The sequence below is a fragment of the Taeniopygia guttata genome, chromosome Z, assembly GCF_048771995.1.
Source record: "Taeniopygia guttata chromosome Z, bTaeGut7.mat, whole genome shotgun sequence".
In the NCBI taxonomy this organism is placed as follows: Eukaryota; Metazoa; Chordata; class Aves; order Passeriformes; family Estrildidae; genus Taeniopygia; species Taeniopygia guttata.
The window spans coordinates 3,991,796-4,017,986 of NC_133063.1; the positions used below are offsets into that span (position 1 = coordinate 3,991,796).

A 26,191-nucleotide genomic window follows, 5' to 3' on the forward strand; every position below is an offset into this window, starting at 1 on the left:
TTTTTTTGGTTTTTTTTTTTAGTCTGGGTTATATAAGGATATTGAAAGCAGATTTTTTTTTTCCTTAGTACAGTACAGTAATCTCTTAGTTTGTTTTTAATGCTGATTCTTATCAAAACAAAATTATTTTAAATGTTTCCTCAAATTTGCTATTGCACTTGTGTGCATTGTAATAAGAATAAATGATTGAATGACTGAAATTGAGAAAAAGTATACTAGACCCCAAAATTTGTTTCCTCTCTGAATAGTGACCCAGTGCATGCTGTAGTATGTCATGAAGTTATTACCCTTTTCATTCATCACCTTGGGGTAGGAGACATTGTTCTTGTATTCTCAGCCTTTGTCATAATAAGTTCCTGAATGTTTTTCTTATAATATCAAAAAAGTATTTTCCCAAACTGTTGCTTTTATTTTGATAGAAAAATATTTCTTAATTTTTTTTTCTGGTGTCTGAACCTTTGATAATTGATATGTATGCATATAAGTCCTCTTTGCTTTGCTTGGGATGCGTGTGGGTGGCGGATTGCACAGCTCCTCTGGTTTGGAGAGGGAGCAGGCACTGGTCCTAGTGCAGGCTTGCTTCTGGCTCAGATGAATTTGCAGTGGAACCAGATCAGAGTGTAACCTCTGGCCTGATCTAATTATCAGCATTTACACTGGCGAACTTCCTCAGGAGTGGGCAAAAAGTCAGGTAACTTGCAGAGAGTAAAAGTAATTCAAAAGGACATTATGATTTTCAGGAAAATGTTACTTAGGCAGTATGTCCTTTCCCAACCCTTCCCAAAACTTCAAATGTTTGGGATTCAAATACTCAAATGAAGTGAGAGAAAATAAAAAACAGCGAACATGCACAACCTTCATTTTTAAAAACATTTTTGTATGAGAGGTGGTGCAGTTCTATGGATTGTGATCCAGGAAATTGTGATTCCAGTTTGCTGCTGGCTTTGGGTAAATAACTGCACTCTGGAGAAACTCTGGCCTGGAGCTGCTGCAGAAGAGCTTAACTTAAGCTGTCTGTGCATTGTGATGCGTGAAATTCTTATTTTCACACTTCACTGAAATGCATGCTGTTTACAGCATATCTGGCAACACACTTGAGAATATTAAGCTATTTGATTGTGTTAAAAATTAGACTGATTTCGTCTAAATAAAATCCTGTGTATTTTAGTGAGGACCACAACAGCTCTGATCCTGAGACTAGTAAAAATCTAGTCTTTTCTGGGGTTAATTTGTTTTGCTTCAGGAAATTGCACTGTAGTTTTCAAGTCGTCATTGTTTCAAAGAAGCATTTAGTTTTATGCTTATACCTTTTCTAGCTATTGAGAATAAAACTTCTGGAGGGCAACATTGTAACAAAGAAAAAATTAGCACCACTGGTTAAACAACATTGATGTTGATTTGTTCTTTGGTGTTTTGATTTTTAAAAAATCTTAAATAGAGGTTCTATTAAATATTTATGTTTGACAGTATTAAACAGATTTTGAATTTTCAGTAGGTTCCAGGTCAGAAAATCTTCCTAACTGTTGCAGGAAAACCATAGCAATACTGGATTGTGAAGCATACTGTGAAAATTAAATAGTGACTGGGAGAAGCATTGAAAGGACTTGTGGTAACAATTACAATACTTCATAACAATATTTCTGATAAACTGCAAGATGGTGCTGTTGCACCAAATGAAGTACCTCATTTTGGAGGATATAAAAATTATCTTTGGTTGAAAGTAAGAATGATAGTGGTTCATGTCCAAATTAGTTCATTGTGTTTTAAAAGGTTTCTTGCAGTCTGCAATTTGTTACTGATTAAGGAGGCAAATGCCGTTTTTCTCTCTCTTTTAAAAAACAAGATTTATAACAAAGTCATTATAGGCAGAGGTGGGAATGGAAAGCAAAAGATACTTTTAATAGTGTGCCTGTCATCTGTTCTGCTGCACAGCCTTTCCTAGTCAGCCTGATCTAAATGAACTCTGCTGAACTGTCTTGATGTCTGTATTTAAGCATTGCACTCATTCTCTGTGATTATCTTGAATACCTTGTAATACCTTGAAGCTTTCTACTTCTGTGTTACCTCAAAAATCCCATTTAAAACTGTCCAATGTATGTGGTATCCTGATACCCTGAACATTTTGTACACTTGAGCTGGCATTTGTGTATTACATTCTTCTCATAGGGATCCAGTTTTCTTGGCAGATGGAGCTGTGTTGGGCTAGCTGGACATTCATTCCCTCACTTAGCATGATGGTTTTGTGACAGTTTTGTTTAATAGTACAAAGGACACACTTTTGAGAGATACTTACTATTTTGAGGAAGAAATACAATTTATCAATTGCAACTTGAGTGCTATGAGCAATACCTCTTTTTACTTTGTTTTGTCCTTTGGCGTATGAAAAGAGTGCCTATTTCTAAGAAAAACACCCATTTTTGGTATGAAATTATTCTGGGTTTCTTGAATTTGCTGTTTACATGTTCCCAGTCGAAACTCTCTGTGCCACACAGTGTGTAACTTCAGGTGAAGCTGCCAAGTATTCTTGGAAATCACCTTGTAAACAACACAGTAGATTAATCTCTGTAATTTTCCCTTTATTCTGCAGAGATATTACATACAGCATTTCTTTGGAAGCCGTGACAACTCTCATTGTGTTCCTCTCCTGCCAATTATTCCACAAAGAGATTCTGCGAGAGAGCATCATTCACAGATACCTGATGCATGGTCGATGGTATGTCCTGCTCTGGGGTGCTGCCTACGGGCAAAGCAAACGCTGCTGGTGGCTTCTTTAGGTTGTTTGTGCCTGAAAACAGAAGGCAGCAAATTTGATAGCAAATTTGTTCAGCTCAAAAGAAAAGAGATCACAAAAGCAAACATCTGTAAAGGCTCTTGGAGGGATTTGGGTGGAAATCTCACAGCCCAGACTTCAGTAAAAATTAATTTGGAAATAATTATTATATTTTGAGGGTAGTTTCATTAGCTTAAAACAGTGTTTACTTCTCAGGATGTTTTTTTGGTTCAGCATTGAGTCTTGTAGCACTGCAGCCTAGAGAACTCAGGTCCCTCAGAAATGCTAGCACTTTCTTGCCATCCAGATAAGCAGCAGTCCTTGGAAAGATGAAGACACATGCTGTGCTGAGCTGAAGGGAACACTTAGCCAGGGATAGACTTGGTTGTGTGAGTAATACCACTTGTTCTGGCAAGTTGGTTGTTTGTGTTCAAGTGCTTTCACAGTGGCTTACATGCATTTTAGTCAGGCTCCCATTCATCCTCTTTCAGCTTCAAGTTCCATGTGGGCAGATTTCTCATAAATGTATTTATTCTCTGGCTTCCTGAAGTTTCTACTAGCTGTAAGAGACAGATAATACTCCAACATTCAGGGAAAGGAGGGACACCCAGCTTGGAGCACAAGGCAGACTTCAGCCTGAAGCAGCAGCAGGATAGAGCCAGAACATCAGGATGTGTGGGGTGTCCTGGTACTTCAGTCTCTGGTCTGAAGGAATCAGGGGTTTGGGGAAAAATGGGAAATGTTTGGAGGAAGACTTAGTATGTGGTCTAAGAGGTCTGATTTGGGAGTAGGAGGAGCCTGACCTCTGGAGAGAGACATGGGAATTTGGTGGCTGGGAATCAAGAGCAATGTGAACAGTTGGAGGGGTACTTGTGTGACATCCCACCCCTAAGGAGAAGGAAGAACCCAGGATTTGTAGATGTTAATGATGAAAAGAAACTACAAAAGTCAGAGGATCTGCCAAGTTTTATTAGTAAATTACACACTTGTCATGGAAAACAGTGTTTTTGTCCCTGATATCCCAGCGTAAGCACAGTGGGGTTTGTATAAAGGTGGGGGGGCTGTAATGGAAGAAAGAGAGGGACACAGAAAGAATTGGATCAAAGAAGGAGAGAGAGAAAGGAAGGAAAAAAGAGAGAGATCGCTAGTCCTGCTTCCAGTGTCGATCCAGTTAATGGGATGTCCCGGGGCCCTGTGCTTTGTGGGGCACATTTAATTCTTCCACTCCCTGGGGAGAAGTTTCCCACTTTTTGTGCAAGTCATTCTCATTCACAGCAGTTCCTTCAGACCTTTCTGGAAATGGGTTGGAGGCTTTGGAGTCTTGGATGGGCTCGTTCCCCACTACAGTGCCCGGTCCTTCTCAGTCCCATCCCTGCACCTGTGCTGAGCTGGGTTGTGCTTTTCTGCAGGAGCCACAACCAGGAGGTGTGTCCCAGAAAATGCTGTCCTGCCTCCATATGGCCCCTTCTCCATCCCATCTCTTGTGTTTTTACCAACAGGCCTTGTTTGTTATTCCCAAAAATCCTTGGTTGGCTCCACACCATGCAGCTCTTGGTATTTCACATATACACATTAGCCCCTCACCTTCTGGGCTTCTGCAGATGGTCAGAGGGTCCATCCTAACAGAGCTCCTTCTTTTCAGCTCTAAATCAAATGAGAATGGGAGCCAGCTGTTTGCTTTTGTGGAAATGCTACTCTGTTTTGGAAATACTGTAACCTTTTAGTTAAACCCAACAAATTCTACCGCCATTTTTCAGATTCACTGATGTGAGGTTGTTTGTTTCATTGGTCATTGCAAATTCGTAGACTTATGGAATCCTTGAGGTATGAAAATGTGTTTAAGATTGGTTCTGAGCTGCACACACAGACAAAAAAATTGTGTGTGTGGAGAGGTGCTGTTGTTACCTGTTCTGTATTACTAGAACATGGAGTAAAAACTGGAAAAATACAGTTTCTTTCCATTGCATAAATATTTTTTACCATTGGTGTATTGAGGTAAGTGAATACAATGATTCTACAAACTAAATGGTTTATTTAAAAGTAGTATTAAAAAAACAAAAACCAAAACGCAGTTTTCATTATCCTGCTGTGGAAGATGCTCCCTCAGACCCCTGCTGGGGGTCCGGGCAGCTTTGCATGGGCAAGACCTTGGTGTTCTTTCCCTTTCCAGTCTGGTCAGCACTGAGAGAGTTACTGACCATCTTTAATGCCAAACTCTAGCTAATTTTTGTGAGTTGTGAGTCAACTAAAGTTTTTTTGTATTTCTTTTTCTTTTCAGTCTTCCATACACCAGCAGGCTTGTGAAAACTTTACTGTATAATTTCATTAGACAAGAGAGAAGCCCTCCTCCAGGGACCCACGTCTTTCAGCAGCAAACAGATGGAGGAGGATTGCTCTATGGAATTGCATCTGGGGTGGCAAGTGAGTCTGATTTTCTATAAATTGTACTTCAGACCATATGAAGTGCCCTCTCTTGCAGACACACCTGTAGCCCATTTCTTTTTCAGCAAGTGATACCAGTGTAGAAAAGCTATCCACAGGCCTGCATGGCACATCTTGAAATGTGTTAGAATCTGAAGTAATTATACCTGCAGGACAGCAGATGGTAAAAGCATCACCTAGCTGCTGTGTTTTTTTACTGACACATTAAAAAACCTTCAACCAACCAAGTAGTGCCCTATTTGATGAATCACATACTTCAAGTTACTTAAAATGTTGCAAGAAATAGTTTTATGTACACATTTTATTCTTTACAATTATTCTGTGCATGTGGTGACCTGCTCTGTGACTCTGCTTGAGCAAAAGGCTGGGCTAGGTGGTCCCAAGGGGTCCCTCCTAGGAGGGTTCTTTGATGTAAGGGAGAAACCTATATAGGAATTTTTGTAACACATTGTGCCTTTCCCAGTAAGCTGACTAATGTTTTTTCCTGATAAGTATGACTAGATTCTGATCTTTCCCAGACTGTTTGTTGTAGAAAAATACTGCCTGAAGAATAGTGAAGACTTGATGCCATTTGTTGTTCAGAAAAAGGTTCTCATTTTTGTTGTACTATACACTCTGTTTTGGTTGGTGGCTGCTCCCTTCCCCACACCAGATGTGTTTTACTGGTGTATAAAAATCTGTCCTGGAGGTTTTTTCTTTTCCACTGAATGAGAATAAAACATAATACAGTGCTAACAGCAAAGGTAGATATTATTTTCTTACTCCCCGATAAACTAGAGAACACTTTGCAAGTCAGTTACTGTTAAAACTGATACTATTTATTTAGCTCTTTTGTGAAATCAATTCACTGGCAGCCTCCTGAGGGAATATTAAAGTTCAGGCCGCAAGGGGTCTGCCAGAATTTGCAGTCGGAGGCAGTGCCCGCGTCCCTCCTCACAGCGGCAGTAAAAGCGCACGGCTGCTGCACACAGCTCCTTCTGCGCTCCGGGCTACACCCTCCAGCGCCGTGCCTGGCTTGTGTCCCTAACCTAAACCCGGCAAAAAGTAGTGGCTTGCTTTGCGATTCACTTACACACACGCCTGATTAATTAAATTGTTCCTTGCAGGAACAATTGTTTTATTTGTGAGTCCCATCAGGTATATTCTTTTCCTGCATTTCAATTGCAAGGAGAAATTGCTCTTAACATGCTTTTCTGAAGCAGTTTTTAGAATCTGGTTTGTAGTTTTTTAGTTTTTACTGCATATTTTGGTACATATTACTACCTGAGTAGTTGCTGTTACTTATGTTATTATTAGTTCTGATCTCTCTATTGTCTTTTTGTCTCAGTGATGCCACAGGCAAAACACTTATTCCCCTCTTCTGGCTACTTGACTGATTTGTAAATCCATCCACATTGCCACCACTCGAGCCTCCGTCTGTAACACTTCTTACATGATATCTCCCATGACTTTTTACTCATTGTATATTAAGTTTCCATTTCTTAATGCAAACTCTTAAGATTTCAGCCTACATCTGTTCTTGTCTCTTCCTACACTCCCACCTCCTTCACTGCTCTTGAACCATTCCCTTAGCAACTACCTTGGCATACGCCTACGCTTGTTTTCTTGCTTCTTTCATGAGTACCTGAAGTGCCATCTCTTAGCCCGGCAAATTAAGTGTCTTCATTTAAGGCTTTAAGAAGAGGAACCTTTTTAAAGAGCTTTCTAATTTCCTGCCTGGGAAAAGGGAAAACAGGAGTACCACATCCTGTTAAAAAACAGAAATGTTTTTCTATCCATGCCCAGACAGTTGCTTGGGATTTTTTTTATATTGTTTGCCTATATATGATGTTGGACTATAGGGCAAACATGGGCACAGGAGGATTGTAGAGTAAATGGCATATTTGCCTGTCTTGTCTCTGAATTAACTCTTATCAAATCGATACTTTGGTTCATGTAGCCTCAGGTACATGCATAGAGTGCAGCACCAATGAAGATGCAGCAACACGAGGTGATAGTCTGTTAGGGAACAAAAGGGAATTTTGAGCAATGAACACCTGTGGGAAACTTTGTGATTTCTGTATTTTACTTTTGTGTGTTTTGTAATCTTTACATGATAGAGATTGAAAGAAGAATGGGAGAATTGAAAACTCACTTCTGTGTTGCTCAGTGCCTTTTAAATACCACATAATGCTTAAAGTAAATTTACTGAAATAGTCTAAATACAATCTACTTGAGATGAAAGGAAATAGGAGCCTGGTTAAAAAAAAAGTGGTTTTAATATGACATTTTGAGGCTTAAAATAATTATTGTACTTGTTAATTATTTTACTTGATATCACAGTCATATAAATTATCATGTATATTGTTATTTCTATTTTGTAGTCACTTGCACTGCAGTAGGAGATCAGCAAACTCTTACAAGCATCGTATTTTAGATCCACCCTCCTTTTCCTTCCTTGTGATTCAGGAGGAGTCATAATTATACATGATATGAGCAGAATTTTACCCTTTCCCACAGTTAACCTTCTCCTGCTTCTCATCCTTCGTAGCCTGTTTTTCTTCCTCTCATGAGCTTCCTTAACTCTGAAACCACACAGCCAACATCCTTACACCAATTACTTCTGGGTTTGGCTTCTGACTGGATCCAGGTTACGTCTATGCAAGGACCTTTTTCTATCCTGGGTATAAAATACCTGGATTGGATTGTCCTGCCAATTCTGTTATGCTCCAATAATTAAAGAAACAATGGTGGTTTTGGAAGGAGGGGAAAAATAATGGTATTTATTTTGGTGCCTTCATAAAGGAGATTTTTCTCTACTGAGTCAACTTTGCTTTGTCTTTGTGGTCTTTCAGAAGGTGTGCAAAGTAATTGTAAAGTGCTGCTAGATCTGGGGCAGTGTTGTGAAGCATAAATGACATTAATATGCATGGCAGTAGAATTTAGATATTAGAAACTCATTTATTGGAAACCAGAAATTAATTATTCTTGGTTCACAAAGCACATTGAACCAACTTACCCTCAAACCCTATTTTTTTTGTTGTTGGCTCTAAATTCCCTCTTCTTTTTTGTTGAGATTTCTTAACATTTGCCAATTCATAGTCTACAGTCAACTAAGTTGAGACAACTTCTTGTGGACAAGCAATTTTTTAAATTAGTCATTTTATTGCTTGCAAAATAAAATCCTTGTTAGAGTGAGGAACTGCCAAGCAGATGATGTGCTAAGACAGGGAAATGATAGTTTTACTCAAGACTACTGAAAAAGAAGTCAGTTTATATAGTTTCCTTTTAAATAGTTGATCCAGTTTATACTTTGCTATTAAAAACAACTCCAGACACTAATGCATCTGGCAGAAGTAAGGAGTTACTGCAACAGTGGGATCTAATTGGCTTGGTTTTTGCTGTTGGGGTGTTTATAGATGTGAGGGGTACAGTTCTGTATCTGTAAGGAACTAGAGTGGAGTCAGTAACTAGATTCAGCTTCATTAATCACCCAAGTCATCATCATAACTAATCTGCCACACAAACATACTGTTATAGCATTTTCAGTGTATAGAGGTCAGTGATAGCTTTTTTTCTCCTGTCTGTATTCTTTGGTTGGAACTGGAGAGATATTCCTGGCCATTAATGATGTTATATCAGGCAAGTATATCCTTTACTCTGCATTATACTGTTCAGCATTAGGATACCTGAAGGTATCAGATTCCTGTTGTTCATCTGTGATTTATATACACTATACCTTATTCTAATTTTTTTTGGTGCTATTTCTGGTTAATAGAAGCATTTGAATGATAATTTTTAATTTTACAAAAAAACTGTTTATTAATATTTAGTGTTTTATGTTAATATATTTTTCCTCTTCAATTTTGTGTAGCCTGATTTGTAATATCTACATAAAAATATATCAAAGTAGAGAGACACAAAAAGATAGTAACAATCCGTCTTTTGTTTCTTATGATTTCACTAACCTTTACGTCTGCTAACAAATGCTTCACTCTGCTTGTTTCTACCTTCTGGATCCTTTTCGTGATGTGTCACAGGTCTGGTGTCTATCTCTGGTACTTAGTCAATGCTTAATTGCCTGTTCATGCCCACCACAATGGAAATGTACATTTGAGCTTTCTTTTCCAGTTCTGTCTGTTCATGTTCCTTCTTGCTTACAGTCTGTAAGTGTCATCCTCTTGATGCTGTAACTATGATATTTTCCCCTGTCTGAAAGGGAAGATTGAGGAAGTTTTGAGATCTTTAATCTTTTACTTAGTTCCCGTGACAATGTGCCTGACAGAGCAAAGTGTGTAACTGCACTTCAAGCACAGGTACTTTGAGAATAAATAGTTGAGTGTTCTGGTTGTGTAGCTGTGGCAGGGGCAGTCTGCAAGAGCTGCACAGCAAACTGGTGCCAGAGCGGCTTCATCCTAGCCAAGATCTGTGCTTGGATGCTACCAGGACCACAGAAGCTGGCTTGAAATTGAGTTGCTGCTGCCTGAGCAGTGCCTCAGTATTGCCTTTGAGAGTTTTGAAGTTTTTATGACAAAAACTCCCCTTCTGCCTTAAGCAGGTTGGTACAGAAATACATTGTGTCTGATAGGTATCTCTGCAGACCAGAGATGTACTACATGTCAAGCTCTTAGACACTTCCTTTGACATACACTGTGTCATGTATGTTCTGTTTCTTGAAATGTAATTTATCTTTGCGTATTTGAATGATGTGAGAGTATAGAATGATTATACAGCAGTAGTGCTGCTGGTGGCATTTGGCCCCAGCTCCACCAAGCTCTTGGGACTTTGAATGACAAGGCTCTGAAATCAGAACAATTGTAGTATAATTAAGAAATAATGCTCCAATGGCTGGAGCCCCTCTGCAGCTGGGGCTGTTCACCTGCACAAGAGAAGCTCCAGGGAGAGCTCAGAGCCCCTGCCAGGGCCTCAAGGGGCTCCAGGAGAGCTGCAGAGGGACTGGGGACAAGGCAGGCAGGGACAGCACACAGGGAATGGCTCCCACTGCCAGAGGGCAGGGACAGATGGGATATTGGGAAGGAATTCTTGGCACAGATTTCCTGGAGCAGCTGTGGCTGTCCTTGGATCCCTGGAAGTGTCCAAGGCCAGGTTGGACAAGGCTTGGAGCAGCCTGGGACAGTGGAAGGTGTCCCTGCCCATGGCAGGAGGGGATTGGAATGAGACTTTTTTTAAGGTCCCATTTCAACTCAAACCATCCTGAGATTCCACAAAATTCTTGATCAGTCCTGTTAGCTTTGCCAACATTATTTTGATAAGTAAACCACCATTAATCAGAACTAGCTGTACTGATAGCATGGGCTTTGCTCTATGTGCTCTGCTCTTTGCACATGCACTGATGGTAGTGACAGCAAAGCATTCTTTCCCAGAAGAGCAATTTATGCTGTCATTTCCTGGGCTTGATAGTTCTGAGAAATATTTGATTGATTTTGAAGAGATTCATCAGTATCTGCAGGGAGGTGTCAGAGCATGGGTCAGACTCTGCTTTGTGGGCACCAGAGGAACTGATGCCCGGGCAGGTCCACCTGAATGTCCTGTGCAGTGAGTGAGAACTGAAACAGACCAGAGAGAGTGTGGAGTCTCCCTTGCTGGGGGTATTCCAGACCCACCTGGACACAATCCTGTGCCATTACTCTGGGATGACCCTGCTACAGGAGAGAGCTGGGATCAGATGATCCACTGTGGTCCCTTCCACCCTTACCCGTTCTGAGATTCAGTGAAACTGTAAATTTTTCTTTTAATTTTGGAGGGGCTGATGCTCCCTGGTGACCCTTGACTGCCACCACTCCACCCTTGTGACTGTGACAGCATTTTTCATACTTAACATTGTGGAGGCTTATGTGTTTTTAAAGTCTGTAAAGCCTCTTTTCTGTGAAGTCTTCCTGGCACTGCCCAGGCTTGTGTTGTGCAGGGAGCTGTGCTGTAGCTCTCTGTAGCCTGTCAGCTGTTTGGAGCAGGGACCATCAGTGCACAGCACAGCGAGGCTGTGGTTCATGACTACAGCTTCTGATTTCTGTGGTCACACAAACCCTAATTGTAACCATATGCTTCAGCTTGTTTACTGAGAGTGCAGCAGCAAGTTTCACGAGGTGTGTTGGTGATTTATCTCCCTGACATTTATCCTGATATTCCAAAACCTGAGCAGCTTCAAATAACCCATTATAAAAGAGAAGAGAAAATCTATTGGCTCAAAAATGATTTTTCTTTAATTCTTTAAGGGAAATTGCTTGTTAAAGGAAACCAAGAAGCAAGCTGATGTATTGTAACAACGTTTTGAAAGTTGGTATTTTGCAAGTATTAGGGCTAGAAAAGAGGATTTTTATATGGCTGAGAAGGAGGTATTTCTTGCTTTCCAAATTATTCTTAGCTCTAGAGAATTATGGAGATGGAAATTGAGATAGAGAATATTTATAATTAGAGAATGTCAATAATCAGCTTGAGCAGCAAAACCAGCTATGTTTGACTGTTTCTTAAAGTCCTATAAATTTCAACTAGTGGATGGCAAGAAATCCATTACTCTTTACCTTATAATTGAGTGTCAACAGGAGTGTTCATTTCCCACCTAACCTTTATTTAGCTGTAAATGTGAAACGGCTTTAAAAAGTACCAGTATTTTTCAAGTTCATTTTTGAGCATGTTTCAAATGACAAAGATGCTTGACCATCCATGCTGTCTAAGAAGCAGTCCAAAATCTGTGAGATAAAGGTTCAGTACCTTCTTCCTATGGGCTGTTGCACTTCTTGTACAGTGTTAACAGATAACTGTGCTCTGCTCAGAGCCCACTGCAGAGCTGCCCCAGCCCTGGCTCCAGCAGCACAAGGACGTGGAGCTGCTGGAGCCAGCCCAGAGGAGGCCACGGAGCTGCTGCCAGGGCTGGAGCCCCTCTGCTCTGGAGCCAGCCTGGCAGAGCTGGGGCTGTTCCCCTGCACAAGAGAAGCTCCAGGGAGAGCTCAGAGCCCCTGCCAGGGCCTCAAGGGGCTCCAGGAGAGCTGCAGAGGGACTGGGGACAAGGCAGGCAGGGACAGCACACAGGGAATGGCTCCCAGTGCCAGAGGGCAGCGACAGATGGGATATTGGGAATTAGGAATTGCTGGCTGGGAGGGTGGGCAGGCCCTGGCACAGGGTGCCCAGAGCAGCTGTGGCTGCCCCTGGAATTCTGGAAGTGTCCCAGGCCGGGCTGGATGAGGCTTGGAGTACCCTGGTCTAGTGGGAGGTGTCCCTGCCCAAGGCAGTGGGTGGGACTGGATGACCTTTAAGCTTTTCCCTTCCAACACAAACAATTCTGGGTTTTTTTTGATCTTGAACTTTTTGATGGTCCTCCTTCTGGATGGCAGATGCAGAGTTTATATCATTAATGACTCAAATGATTAGGGGTTTTTGCACTAATATGGGATGTTAAAATAACACCTACAACTTACAACTCCATAAGGGATTTATTCTTTATAGTTTTGAAAATACCTGCACTAAAGTGCTCAGGCTGTTGTGTTTTGCTGCATGGTTTCTCATGAAAATGATTGGATAAATCAGGAAAAAGGGTGATGTTTGTTTCCAGATACACTGATGCCATGTTATGAAAGGTTTAAACTTGATGTCTGATAATTGACAGGTTGGAAAGTATGTGGATAGGAGAAACTGAGGTGCATTGCAAGTCTGGATGAAGTGCATTGATAAAGCACAACAAATTCTTTGGCTTTCTATTGTTCTTTCTTAAAAACTTTTTCAGGTCTGCTCATGGATTAAATCCATCCGAAGCTGCATTTGTTAATAAATTACATGTTACTGAATAACACATTAACTGTTTCCCCTTCATTGTCCTGCCAGATGTCTGTGCCATATTTTGGAGTGGGAGTATTCAAACATCAGATCACTAATTTTAACCATTGTCCATGCTCAGCAGAGCAGGGGAGTTACATTGCCTGGCGTGTGAAACTCCTTTTAATAGTTAAATTTTGTGGTTTTTTTTTTTTTTTTTTTTTGATTGGTTGTGTTTAAAGACTAAAGGAATGAAAAGGCAATGCTGTGCACTGCCTGTCTGGAAATATTGAATAGCTAGCTCCATTTCTGGGTGTTCTGTTTCCTCCAATAGGCTACTAGAGTACCAGTTCTGTGAAGTTGTGACGTTTTTTTTGCATTTTTCTTTAAGATTTTATATTTGTTTTATTATTGATACATTATAGGTAAAATAAGGATAGAGGAAAGGGTGTCTGTGCTTTCTGCTTAGTTCCTTGTTCCCTTTCACCTTTAGCTTCCTGCTCCTTCGCTGCAATAAATAGATTTTATTTAGTACATCTGCAAGGAAAATCTGTATTTTAACCCATTCACTAAATAACTCCTGAAGTCTGGCAGACTTTTTGACCCGTACAAGGTGAAAGAGAAATTTATGAAATATGTTCAGCATGGAATTGAATTAATGATAGGAGTGACACATTTTAGATGTGGAAGTTCTATGTCATGATCAAATTAGTTCTGAATCAGTTTTATTTGCCTTTCAATATTTTTGTCAGGGGAGAAGCCATGATTTGTGATGTCACTCAACTACAATGCTTAAATATAAAGAATAGTTTACTTAAGGAACCTATGGATGAACTCTTATTTAGGTATAGTACTTATGAGACAAGAATATTCCCTGCAGAAAGTGGTTCCTGTCTGACCAGTGCTAAGCACCTGTCCAGAAGGAGATGGGTAATTAACTACCTCCATTAACAAGTCATTAATGCAACTAGAAATTGTCATTCTGGCTTTTGAATGTGCATAGTGTGAAGGAATACTGTGCTTCTAAGAGATGACTGTGGTAGGTTTTACTGGATCTCTGAGGGAAATGAAGGAAAACAAAAATGTGTTGTGGAAGCAAAACTTTGAAGAGCACCAAAACCCAGAATCAGATGAACACTTGACTCTCTTTAATCTGTAGTGAAAATATCTGTGTGCGTTTCTGCAAAATTACAGTCTTGTAGATCTGTGCAGAAGCTTTACTCCTTGACTCTTAAAAGCCTAAAACTCAAAAGATCCTAAAACTGTGCTTTTCCTAAGCAACCTTGTTTTAAGTTGCTTATTTGCATTTTTTATTGTGGCTGGTATGCAAAGAATACATTGAATTTGCAGAATGTGAGACAAAAATATTTTGAAGGATAAGAGAAGTCCCATCCCTGGATGTGTTCAAGGCCAGGCTGGACAAGGCTTGGAGCAGCTTGGTCTAGTGGAAGGCGTCCCTGCCCTTGGCAGGGGGCTGAAACGAGAGGAGCTTTAAGGTCTTTTCCAACCCAAACCATTCTGTGATAAGAGGAAATACTGTGAAAATCTTGGTTATAATTAATTTTGTAATTTTGAGGTGCTATGACCTGACTGGAGGTTGTAGCATACACTACCTGGATGTGGCTCAGAGTATGTTTTCCCTTGAGTCTTGTTGAGTATGTTCTTAAAAGCACAAACTTGCAGTATTGCTTATATGGACTGAAGTGTTTGACTCTGATTTTGAGGGTTGATTTCAAAAATAATTTCATTTTCACAGCTTTAGTTTCTAATGAATAATTTTTGTTAAAGAGGGGAAAATGTTCCTCTACTTTTAAGCATAAAAATACTTGGAAGTCTTTCCATCTTTCTTTTATTTCTATGGATTATAGTTGTACTTCCTTGTTTTTGTAGACCCACAGAGGAGCTAAACTCTGCACAGAATGATCTAAGATTTAATGAGGCCTTTGACTAAAATCTTTGTCTTAAACCAACAAAGACAAACCCTTAATGCGATTATACCATCGTTATTTTTTACCTAATGTTCTAGAAGACTCAGTGGTAATTGAATGTGTTCTGCCAAACTGTAGTTTCCAACACAAGTATGAGATTTTTACATAACCTGATAAATGGCTATTTTTCCTTTTGAATAAGCCATCAAAAACTTTTTCCGTCTTTCTGCGAAAGACTTCCCAGCCAAAGTAGAGCAAAGCCAAACAGATCATGTGCTTAGCAGTGTATTAGTAGAAACTATTTTCACAGTTGCAGATTTAAGTTTTATTTCCTTGTCCTGAGGCCAGTTACTATTGTTGAGTAATTTGGTTCTTCCGTGATTGAGGTTTAAGTTATTGGTATGTGGTAGTTGTAGCACTGAGCATGAACATTCATTTCTGTGACAGTTGGGGTTGTTTGTCAATTTTTCTCTTTTAAGCGAATGGCATTTTCCAGAGTGACTCACTTTGGGGAAAGAAAAATACTATTAACAAGAAAAGAATGTGGCACCTAGGAGTAGACATCCTGGTTGAAAAGAATGGATTTCCATTATTGAAAAATAAATTTCTGCATTACATAGAAATTCAGTTAGTATACTTACAGGAAAGTGTGAATTTTTGCTTGCTTCTAAGTAATTAGATTTTTATTTGGATTTTGAATATACATGAAGCCCAGAGCTGTGCTGCTGTGAATCTCTGTCAGTTGATGTGTTTGGGTGATGGTGATTGTCAGAGATGAGGGGATGTGGCTCAGGCTGGAGTGACATGCTGCTTTTGTGCAGGCTGACTGGGTGAAGGGCTGAAGCAAGGGGAACGAAATGTTATCAGCACCATAGCTGGAATGTGACTTTATTAATTTTATCTTTCATCAAATATTGGATATTGGATGTTAATACTGGATATTGGATATTGGAAAGAAATGTTATCAGCATCATAGTTAGAATGCAGCTTTATTCATTTTACCTTTCATCCAATATTGGATATTGGATTGGATATTAATAAAACTACACACTATAAACTTAAGAGCTGTGTGAAGTAAAGAGAAGCACGAGATAGATGAGAGGCTGGAGGGACAGGCACAGAAGTAAATCCCTTGTTGCCTGAGTGTCCCATATTGTCTCCTTTCTGTCTTTGTTGCTGTCCTGTAAGATAAAGAATGGTGTGTGGAGTAGGGAGGGTGGAGTAGCTGTAGGTGGGAGGATGATGACATCTCTAACCCAGGTATGACTTGGCTGGCTGATATGAAAGCTGTTGCTTATATGTAAATGGCTTTTGTGATGCAAACCCATTCCTGATGTGAATGTATATGCAAGAGATAATGTAAAGAAAATCCTTTACTGGACTATTGTTAGGGGCCTGCTTATGCCCAGTGGAGAGCAAGCTGTTCTGATAGGTTCTTGCACATTGTTTTATTTAGCATGTTAAGCAAATGCTTTCATATTTGGCCTTTCTAGGTAGTACTTTGTCCAGTATTTGTGCCAAGCACTGCTCTCTTTCCCCCTTAATTTTTGAGCTTTTTGTGAGGTTTGAGGTAGACTGTTACTGGTAGAAATGCTGCAGTACAATGGACAGATTTTCCTTGGCTGGGATCCAAACCCTGTATTCCTTTTGTGGATATTAATAATGACAGAGTTGAGACCTTGTCACTCTTACGCTGAATTGGGTAGGTAATAAATTTAAAACTAGGTTTCATAAGAGAATTGTGGTCAGGAACAGGATAATATTTTCTGTCTAAATGAAAAATTTCAGAATTAGTCTGACTCTGGAATGTAATTGTTAAAAGACTGAATTTCATAGCATTCCAGCTAGTATTTTGGATTTTTGTTCAGCAGTATGAGACTCTGTAGCTGATAAATACATAGGCCTATACTCTCAGCCTGAACTGAGAGTTTTTACTTTCCTATTGGTCTTAATTCACTCAAAACATGTCAGGAGGGTGGCCTGAGCTGGTCTTCCTGGTCCCTTACAACCCAAACCATTCTTTGATGTCTGTCATACAGCTAGGTTTGAACCTTTGGGGAAAGGTGGATTTATAGATTCATCTAAGCCTTTAGAACAAACTAATTTTCAACAGATCTGAATTAGGGCTTAAATGAACTAGGACTTTGGGGCAAGAAATAGCTCTTACACAACTAGTTCTTATTGTATGTGTACCACCTGTGTAATATCTGCCTGAATACATTGCTTTGTGTAGTGAGATTAAAAAAAAAGTGGGGAGAAGGTTAGCCAGTAGAATAAGAGAGAAGTGAATGATTTGTTGAGAACCATCTTTGTTGTTCTTTTTCTCTGTGTTCTCAAGGAAGATCCTGTATTGCAGTCATCAGGCTTGCAAAACTTCTTTTGGGCTGGCAAAGATCTTAAACACAAATTTTACTAGAGGCTGCATGTCTAAAGAGTCATTTTTTCTATGCATAAACTGGTCTTGCATTACTCTCTGAATACTTCTGAAGGTTTTGTGTAAACATATCAGAATCTCTACCAATCTTTGGAAAGAGGGCAAACCCCAAGGACTGCCATGAATCATAAAATCACAGAATCACAGAGTAGTTTGTGTTGTCAGGGACCTTAAAGTGCCACCTCTGCCATGGGCAAGGACACCTTCTTCGATCTAGGTTGCTCCAAGCCCTGTCCAGCTTGGTTTTGGACACTTCCAGGGATCCAGGGGCAGCCACAGCTGCTCTGGGCACCTTGTGCCAGGGCCTGCCCACCCTCACAGGCCGTAATTTCTTCCTAAGTAAAGAATTTTTTTGGAGATGATGATAGCAGATTGTGTGGTATAAAAGTGTTCATATTCCTCTACGTGGCAAAGGATGTGTATTTATAGCTTTGCAGTGTGTGGTTCTGGGGTCTGGTTATGCACAGAGACATTGTGTGCTTGTGCAGAATCCCAGTAACTTCAGAGGAAATCTTGAGATGAGACCCTGAACTTCCAACCTGTTAGTTTTAGCAGTGGTACAAAGTGCTCCAGGGAAAGAAGGGACACTTCTTGAGCATGCTCTGAATTAATAGTGATGGAGGAAACAGAGGAGCATTTAATTTTTCATAGAATAATGGGTGAACTATATTGGGTTTTTTACACAGTTTATGCTGAAAACAATTAGAAAACCAGTTAGGAAAAGTGCATAGTTAACATATTTAACCATTTGAAGGAAAAACATTGGTGCAACATTCCAGATGCAGACCAGGTATGTCACGTGGACATGACGTGCAGAGCACATTGAGGTCTGGTGGGAGTCTTGAAATAAAATGTCCCCAACCATTTCCAGTCCTGAGGAAATGCATCACATCTTTCAGATGAATGAACTAAAACCTTAAGATATAATTTTAGAATTTCTTTATATCTAGTTATTTAAATAACATCATGAAGAAACTTTCATTTCTGTGGTTAGCAACAAACACACTTTTGTGTTAGGTGTTGTTTCACAGAAAAGTGTGGCAAGAGGAACAAAATAAGTAAAAAGAAAATATTTTTACTCAACAGAGAACTGCATTATTTTCAAAATATAATGTTTGGAACTACATTGGATTTCTGTAGTGCCAGGGCAAGCCAGAAATTCATAAGAAATTACCTATACAGGAAACCTACATTTTAGAACTTCTGAAATTATAAAAGAACAACTCCTATAAAAACTCATCTGGAAAATCAAATAGTAAAAGTTCCCTTTCCTAGTAATTGGTTTATTGGCCTATGGTCTCAAAGTCAGATAAACTGAAATTTCAGGTGTCTTGAACAATGATTTTGGACTTCTTGATATTAGGACCTGGTTGAAGTTGTGTAGGCTTGTTGGCCCAAGAGACCCTTTGGGCACTGAGAATGAAGCAAAGCCACTGCCTGCCTTGCTGAGCTTTTCACATCACATACGGAGAACAAGACATGGACACACAGCATTCTGTCAAAACATGTGTGGCTGACTTCAGAACTTCTCAGACACTAGTCCAGACTTACCACGATGTTCTGTCTTCACTGAGGAATCTAATTCGGTGGAAATTAGGGATGTTGGAATAAGTTCTGTCCTCGAAAGCTGTTAACTTTCTGTGAAGAGAAACAGAATGGTTGATCTTCATGGTGAGTCACTCTGAGTGTTAGTATGTGGCTGACGCCCCTGGAAGTGTCCAAAACCAAGCTGAACAGGGCTTGGAACAATCTGGTCTTGTGACAGTTGTCCCTGCCAGGGGCAGGGGTCGAACTGTCACAAGCGACAATGTGTGATCCTGAAGGTCCCCTCCAGCTCAAACCATTCTATGGTTCTGTCTGTATCTCTATAGAGGAAAATAATTTTTTGTAAGTTTCCTCAACGATCCAATCATTTAGTCTCAACAGCAACAAATTTATGGTTGAACTTGACCTTAGAGATCTTTCCAGCCACAGTGATTTGATGATCTGTGAAATCTGGAGTAGTTTTTAAAAGTTAAAATGCCCACCTGATAAAGCAGAATCCTTAAAAGAATATGGCAAGTCTAGGACTATACCAAGCAGACACATTCCCTTTCTTGACTAAATGGGGGACTTCATTGCTACTGAATCTGACCTTACTTGTGATTCTCCATGAACTTTCCTGTTGCCAAACATTTTGTGAAATGAATCAAATAGCTGTGTTGAGAAAGCTTTTGAGATGACTTCTAGTCAACCTCTTTAAATTGTCTTGTGACCAAGAAGTGAGAGGTGGCAAGATGTTCTTCCATTGCCATTTCCAGAAGCAGCATTGGTCTTCCAAGGTTTCTCTCAAACAGCATCTGGAGCATCTGCTTCCAAAATCAAAGATCTGCACACAATGAGTTCTAGTGGCAGGTCTGCTGTTTCTGTCACTCTCAGTAATAGTTTAGTGATCATCGAGTGGAGTTTGCCAAAATGCTTAAAGATAATCTGACTTCGCCGTGGAGAAATCTTTAGTGGTTTCAGGCTTTTTTCCCCCCCTTGACTTCCTCTCCCGTTTTTCAGTTCAATGATTTTGTGTGCTGTCTTTTCTGTAAAAAGTTAAATTTGGGACTTGCTGCACAGCATCACCCTCAAGGTGGTGTTTGTTGTTTCTTGGTGCAAGCAGCCTGGGAGATGGACAGAAACTATAGAGCCTCTGATTGTTGTCACTGTTGTTTTTGGACAGGGATCACATGTAATCTAGGTTAGAGAACTGCTTGTTATGTAAAGGCTTTATGCAATTGGAAGTGCAGCATTTTACATTTTTGCAATTAAGAGAGATGTCCTGAAATAGTCTTAGCCTAGATGGAAAATGTGCTCATTAGCCACGTTCCTATTCTTGCCCAATGTTCTGTTTAATTTTTCTACAACCTTTTAACATGCTGTGGCTGCTGTCAGTGCATTTTTTTGTATAATTGCTGTATTGGTTCAAATTGCTTATTAACGATGATTTATATAAATTTTTCCTTTTCTGAGGTACATTTGCCTTCCCTATCCCCAGTTTGAAAACATTCTGAAACTTTGCAAAATTTGTACTGTTTCCCAAACAATTTTAAACTGCTGTAGCAGTCAGAAAACAAAGTCCTGGTGACAGCACTTGGTAGAGCTGAGTGATTTAATTGCAGCATTAAGATGAACAAATGCAGGGAAAGCTATTGTGTGTGGCTGGTCTGGGTGTGTTTGCCATTTATGCTGGTGCTGCTTTATGAATAGAAAATACATTACATTTAATATGGGCTCTCATGGGACTGTGGAAGTTTACTTCAAGTAAACTTGTGCATCAAGTGACACAAGGAAAATAAGCAGTTAACTATTCCTCTTGTCTCTTCCTCCATGGTTGTCCTGTTCCCTTGGTGCACTCTGTTGACTTATAAATGTTTTTTAGAACAGAAGGTAAACTTACTTTGAACAATGTATAGACAATAAAATTCAATATTTATTTTCCTGAGTAGTCAACTAAAATGCTTTAAATGTAATCCTGTGTAGCTTGTCTAGTCAGGATAATGATTTGTCATATTATATGTAGCTACTTGGGGAATTTTTGTCCTTGCTAAATAGAAAACGTTTATCTTTGCCATTTGGCTTCTTAGTATTTTCACTGGAAGAACAAAAAATAACCTTATGAGCTTTTGCAGTTTGTGTATTGGAAAATAATGTGTTCTCAATCACTCTTACAGTGTTTCTCTTCCTGTCTTTTTAATAGCATCTTTTTTTCCCTTCTGTGTTTTGCACTCTCCCTCCCCACCACAGCCACCACGAGTCTGCTGAAACTGATGGCATGCTCAAATATTTGGAGTAACTTTTTAAGTCATTCCAGCATCCTATTGGTATGTCAAGAACTGGCATATTTGCAAATTGTAGAAGTCACTTTTTAAAGGATAGAAGCTTTGTAGAAGTTAGCTTCGGCATGTATGTAGAGTTCTCCAGTTAATTAATTTTAAATTAGATTTTCACTGTGGTTTGGCACATACTTGAGACAAGCACAATGCAATTACTAACGATGGAAAATGAGTACTAAATAATCATTTCACCTTATGTACAAATCAATCCCTTTGTCTTGTCACTTTTTCTGCCTTAGGAGGCATGCTTTGAAAAGAAGTAATGACTGTGTAAATTAAAACATATAGTTCTGTCTGGTTAGTATGGGCATTGTGCTCGACATAATTCTTCATGGAGTGTGGTGTCCATAGTGGAGCTGTCATTGTGTCCTTCCACAAGTGTAGGAAGGGATTTTTTAATAGGATAGAGTGCCAAATTCTTTCAGCTAGAATTAAAATTGGTCCACTATCCATCAATTGCAATCATGTGTGTGTATGGAGGGGTGTTTTATCATTAAATTCTTATGTCTGTGTGAGAGGTGTGGGAGGAAATAAAAGCTTAGAATGCAATAGTTGATATATTGTACATTTTCTTTTTCCAATTTGTTCTGGATATATTTTGGAGTTCTTTAATTCATGCTTTCCTCAAACAAATCAATGCTGTTCTTGCTTAAAAGTATATTAATTAAACAGTATCTTTTTTGTTGTTATTGTTTTTTCTTTTGGGCTTGTTTCAGATGATAATTAATAATTAGTTAACGAAGTCAAGATGCTGCTTGAATGTGTAAGGCATGTTTACTCAAATTAATGCTGATTTTAGATGTTTGAGTTGAAACTAGAGCTTTTACTGTTATAACTAGGTTGGACTATTCCTTAATGTGGAGTTCAGGTGTTTCTGCAACTGCTGATGCTTCTTTTAATTACTCAAACTTCAGCAAGAGAAGTTTGGCTTAACTGTAGTTAAGTAGTATTTGTGATGAGGATTCTTAGGTGTGAAATTTTCAGGGCTTAATGTGGGTGTTGAGTCTAATGGGACAATATAAAAATGCTGCATTTCTTAAAGAATTCTGCATTTCCCCCTGAATCTTATCCTGATCCTTCATTTGAAGGCTGTTGCTCCAAAGGCAGCCTTATGTTGGGAAGGGAAGGGAAGGGAAGGGAAGGGAAGGGAAGGGAAGGGAAGGGAAGGGAAGGGAAGGGAAGGGAAGGGAAGGGAAGGGAAGGGAAGGGAAGGGAAGGGAAGGGAAGGGAAGGGAAGGGAAGGGAAGGGAAGGGAAGGGAAGGGAAGGGAAGGGAAGGGAAGGGAAGGGAAGGGAAGGGAAGGGAAGGGAAGGGAAGGGAAGGGAAGGGAAGGGAAGGGAAGGGAAGGGAAGGGAAGGGAAGGGGAGGGGAGGGGAGGGGAGGGGAGGGGAGGGGAGGGGAGGGGAGGGGAGGGGAGGGGAGGGGAGGGGAGGGGAGGGGAGGGGAGGGGAGGGGAGGGGAGGGAAGGGAAGGGAAGGGAAGGGAAGGGAAGGGAAGGGAAGGGAAGGGAAGGGAAGGGAAGGGAAGGGAAGGGAAGGGAAGGGAAGGGAAGGGGCTCTGTCCAAGGAAAGTGCTGCCCTTCTTCTGTATGGCCCCTTCTGCAGCCACGTCCTGGTCGTCTTTCTCATGCATTTTCTTACCAACAACCCATTACTGTTGTTCCCAACAACTGATCTTGGTTCTTGGCTGGCTCCACAGCCATTCAGCTATTTTGGGTGTTTGGGACATGCACATTTGCCCCTCACCTTCTGGGCTTCTGTGGAACCTTCAGCTGCTGGAAGGGACCTCTTGCCAAGGGAGGACACTGAAGCAGTTGGTGTTGCATTTGCAGTTGCTTTCACTGGTCATGCATCAGATCTGTTGATGGAGTGTGCAGAAAGTGTTGGGAAATGCACCCGGAGTAGTTCATTTGCCAGAGCCTGACCTTCCCAGAGTGCTCCCTAAAGGCCTCTATGGCTTGTTGGCCTCTTTGAGGAGCTGTCAGATTGTTTGGAAAAGCTTTTACTGTTGATTTTTATACCTTTAGCAGGCTGTTCCCAAATTACTTTTGGCTCAACTTGGTCTGGTTTTGCACTGAACTTGCCAAAGCTTATATACCTTTTTTTTTCTCCTGATTTGGAAAAGACTTAATCTTTTTACATTTTGTAATCTCCTTTCTCTGCAGTTGAGTCATGGTGCTTTTTTGTCTGTTCAGGGTCTCTAACAGAGACATCCCCTCTAAGCCCTAATGTGGTGACTTAAAGTTGTCTTGTTGCCACCTAGGAATTCATAAGCTCAACCTGTTTTCTTACCTGTTTCTTAATCCTTAAGATAAATGCTAAAAAGCTGCTAAATGGGAAAATAAATCCCATTTTGGTATGAAACTTGGAAACTGGAAGAATCCTCTGAATGTTTTATAATTAAAATACTTGAATTACGAATTTTGGACGAATCTGCGTGGGAGACTGATGGGTCTTTTTGTTTTTAGGGAAACAATCAGCTCATAGAATTGTAAAAATCTATAAGTGGTTGGGTTGGAAGAGACCTGAAGAATAATTTTGTTGCACCCTTGGGCAGGGACACTTTCCACTAGACCAGGTTGCTTCAGAGCTCCATCCAGCCTGATCTTGGATACTTCCAGGGATAGGGCAGCCACATCATGACCTTGGAACAAAGATTTTTTTCTTGTCTCCAAAAGAAAGGAAAGTAGATATATGGGAGGTTTCAGCAGTTTACTCTCAGCTGGAAGGTAAATCTGGATCCAGTTAATTCTGCCAAGAATGAGAGATGTTGTAGACACCACAGCACTTGACAGTTATTTGGTACTCACTAGTTCTGTGTGTGGATGTTTATGTCTATAATAGAAGAACTATAAAATACAAATAAAATACAGACTATACAGAAACATATGAACATGCTTATGTTTAATAATAGAAATATATATGGCCCAGTGTACTGTATCTATATATTTAGTGCATTTATACAAAAATGTACCATTTAAGTATCAAAATACCTAGACATATAAAAATAAAATTTGTAAGTTACATATGAGAATAAATTTTTTCATAAATCTAAAATATATTATATCAATATGACATTTAGTTAGGAGTCATGCTCTTTGCATGTGGTAATTTGTAAGATTCCCACTTAAACAATTTCAAGTGGTTTTATAAGATCTATATACAGCATATACAAATATGACATATGTAAATACATTAAAGCAAATGTATATGTAGAAATGTAGATAATACAAAATATAAAAATATTCCTAGGAAATAATATTTTGGCCTGCATAATTTCAAGTTTGGCATTAGGTTTATCCATCTAATTCACTGCTGGCTTCTAATTTCAGCCTCAATAGTTTATATTTATTGAACTGCTTCTCTCAGCAATAGTCATTCTGAGAGGGTCTGTCAAGCAAAGATCTGTCTTTTTATATATCTATATAATTATATCTGTATAATTGGACATGTCCTATATATCTATATCATTAGCTAACTGTGTGTAAATACACGAGTGTGTAATCAGTCCCAGTGTGTATATAATCTGCTCTGACTCTCTTCAGTGGGTCAGAGATCTCTTAGGAAATTGGAACATCAGCTCAGGAACAACGCACATTCAGGCCAAGGGCATCAGGATGTAAAGGCCCTTATTAAGTACAAAATTCTCATTTTTATAGATGGGGAAAAAAGAGGAAATAACATGCTTGAAGCTTGGCTAAAATTACACAGTCAGTTGACATTGCAGCTGGGAATAAAATTCCACTGTCCTGATCTTTAGCCCCATGTTTTAACTGCTGGACCTTGCTTCAAGGTTAATAAAACATGCTGTTTGCATGTGATAATGTGTGTCAGATTCCCACTTATCTAACAATTTCAGGTGATCTTATAAGATGTAAATACAGCACACAGAATGTTTCTCATTGTCTTACCTTGCTAATTGTAATTATTTTGCACAAGGCCCTGCTGTCAGCTCTTGCCAGGCAGTTTGGTGGCATTTGTGATTTTCCATAAAGTTTACGGAGTAATTGTTGTGGGAATGTCGAGTGAGTTTCATCCTGGTGAAGAGATGGCTCCATGGAGATCTCAGAGCCTTTTCCAGGGCCTCAAGGGGCTCCAGGAGAGCTGCAGAGGGACTGGGGACAAGGCAGGCAGGGACAGCACACAGGGAATGGCTCCCACTGCCAGAGGGCAGGGACAGATGGGATATTGGGAATTAGGAATTGCTGGCTGGGAGGGTGGGCAGGCCCTGGCACAGGGTGCCCAGAGCAGCTGTGGCTGCCCCTGGATCCCTGGAAGTGTCCAAGGACAGGGTGGACGGGGTTTGGAGTAACCTGGGACAGTGGAAGATGTCCCTGTCCATGGCAGGCAGGGATTTGGAATGAGGTGGTCTTGAAGGTCCCTTTCCTCCCAAATCATTGTGTGATTTTGTGAATGTTTGGGATAGCAGAAATGTTTTTTATGAAAAATACTATAATATTCAAATTATCTACTCCACACATGTTAGCCTAAAAAGGATTCTCTGCACAGGGGGCAGCAGCTAATGATGGAGGCCTGCAAAGCTTGTCTGCATCATAGGGCTTGCCTGGGGTACCTTGGGATTGCCAAGGAGCTTCCACACAAGTGAGATCTACATGCAAATCTGGAGATGGTGGTACCAGGTGTCACCCTTGAGGGCAGTCATGCTGCTCAAATTTCATTTTAACGTCATACTAACAAGTTATATTAACTCCTTTTTCTCAGGGATGGGCATAGTCCTGTTGTAGGTGATGGCAGAGAGGCAGGAATGACTTGTCCTCACTATTTCCTAACTGTGCTCCCAGAGTGCAAACTTCTTTTCCCTTTATGGCTTGGCGCTATTGCAAAATGCTTAGGAACAGGAAAAGCCCAGAGGAATCCTTTGCCCTGTGGTAAAAACATTTTTGGGTATTGAAGATGAAATATTACGGAACTGAACGTGCGTGCTAGAGAAGTGCCTCTAAATATATTTTTTCATATAAATGAAAATCTTTATGTAATTCATTCCATAAATT

The 26,191-nt window shown here is 40.1% G+C and overlaps 1 protein-coding gene across 6 annotated transcripts in view; it reads left to right on the forward strand.

The window, feature by feature from the left end:
• The window catches only part of DYM (dymeclin), a 208,122-nt gene that overhangs the window by 38,612 nt on the left and 143,319 nt on the right, over positions 1-26,191 (forward strand). For all 6 annotated transcript variants that reach the window (XM_030258725.4, XM_002194292.7, XM_030258723.4 and 3 more), the window contains 2 exons: positions 2,588-2,713; positions 5,049-5,191. In XM_030258725.4, coding sequence (XP_030114585.1) covers positions 2,588-2,713; positions 5,049-5,191 — 269 coding nt within the window. The remainder of the gene's footprint in view (positions 1-2,587; positions 2,714-5,048; positions 5,192-26,191) is intronic.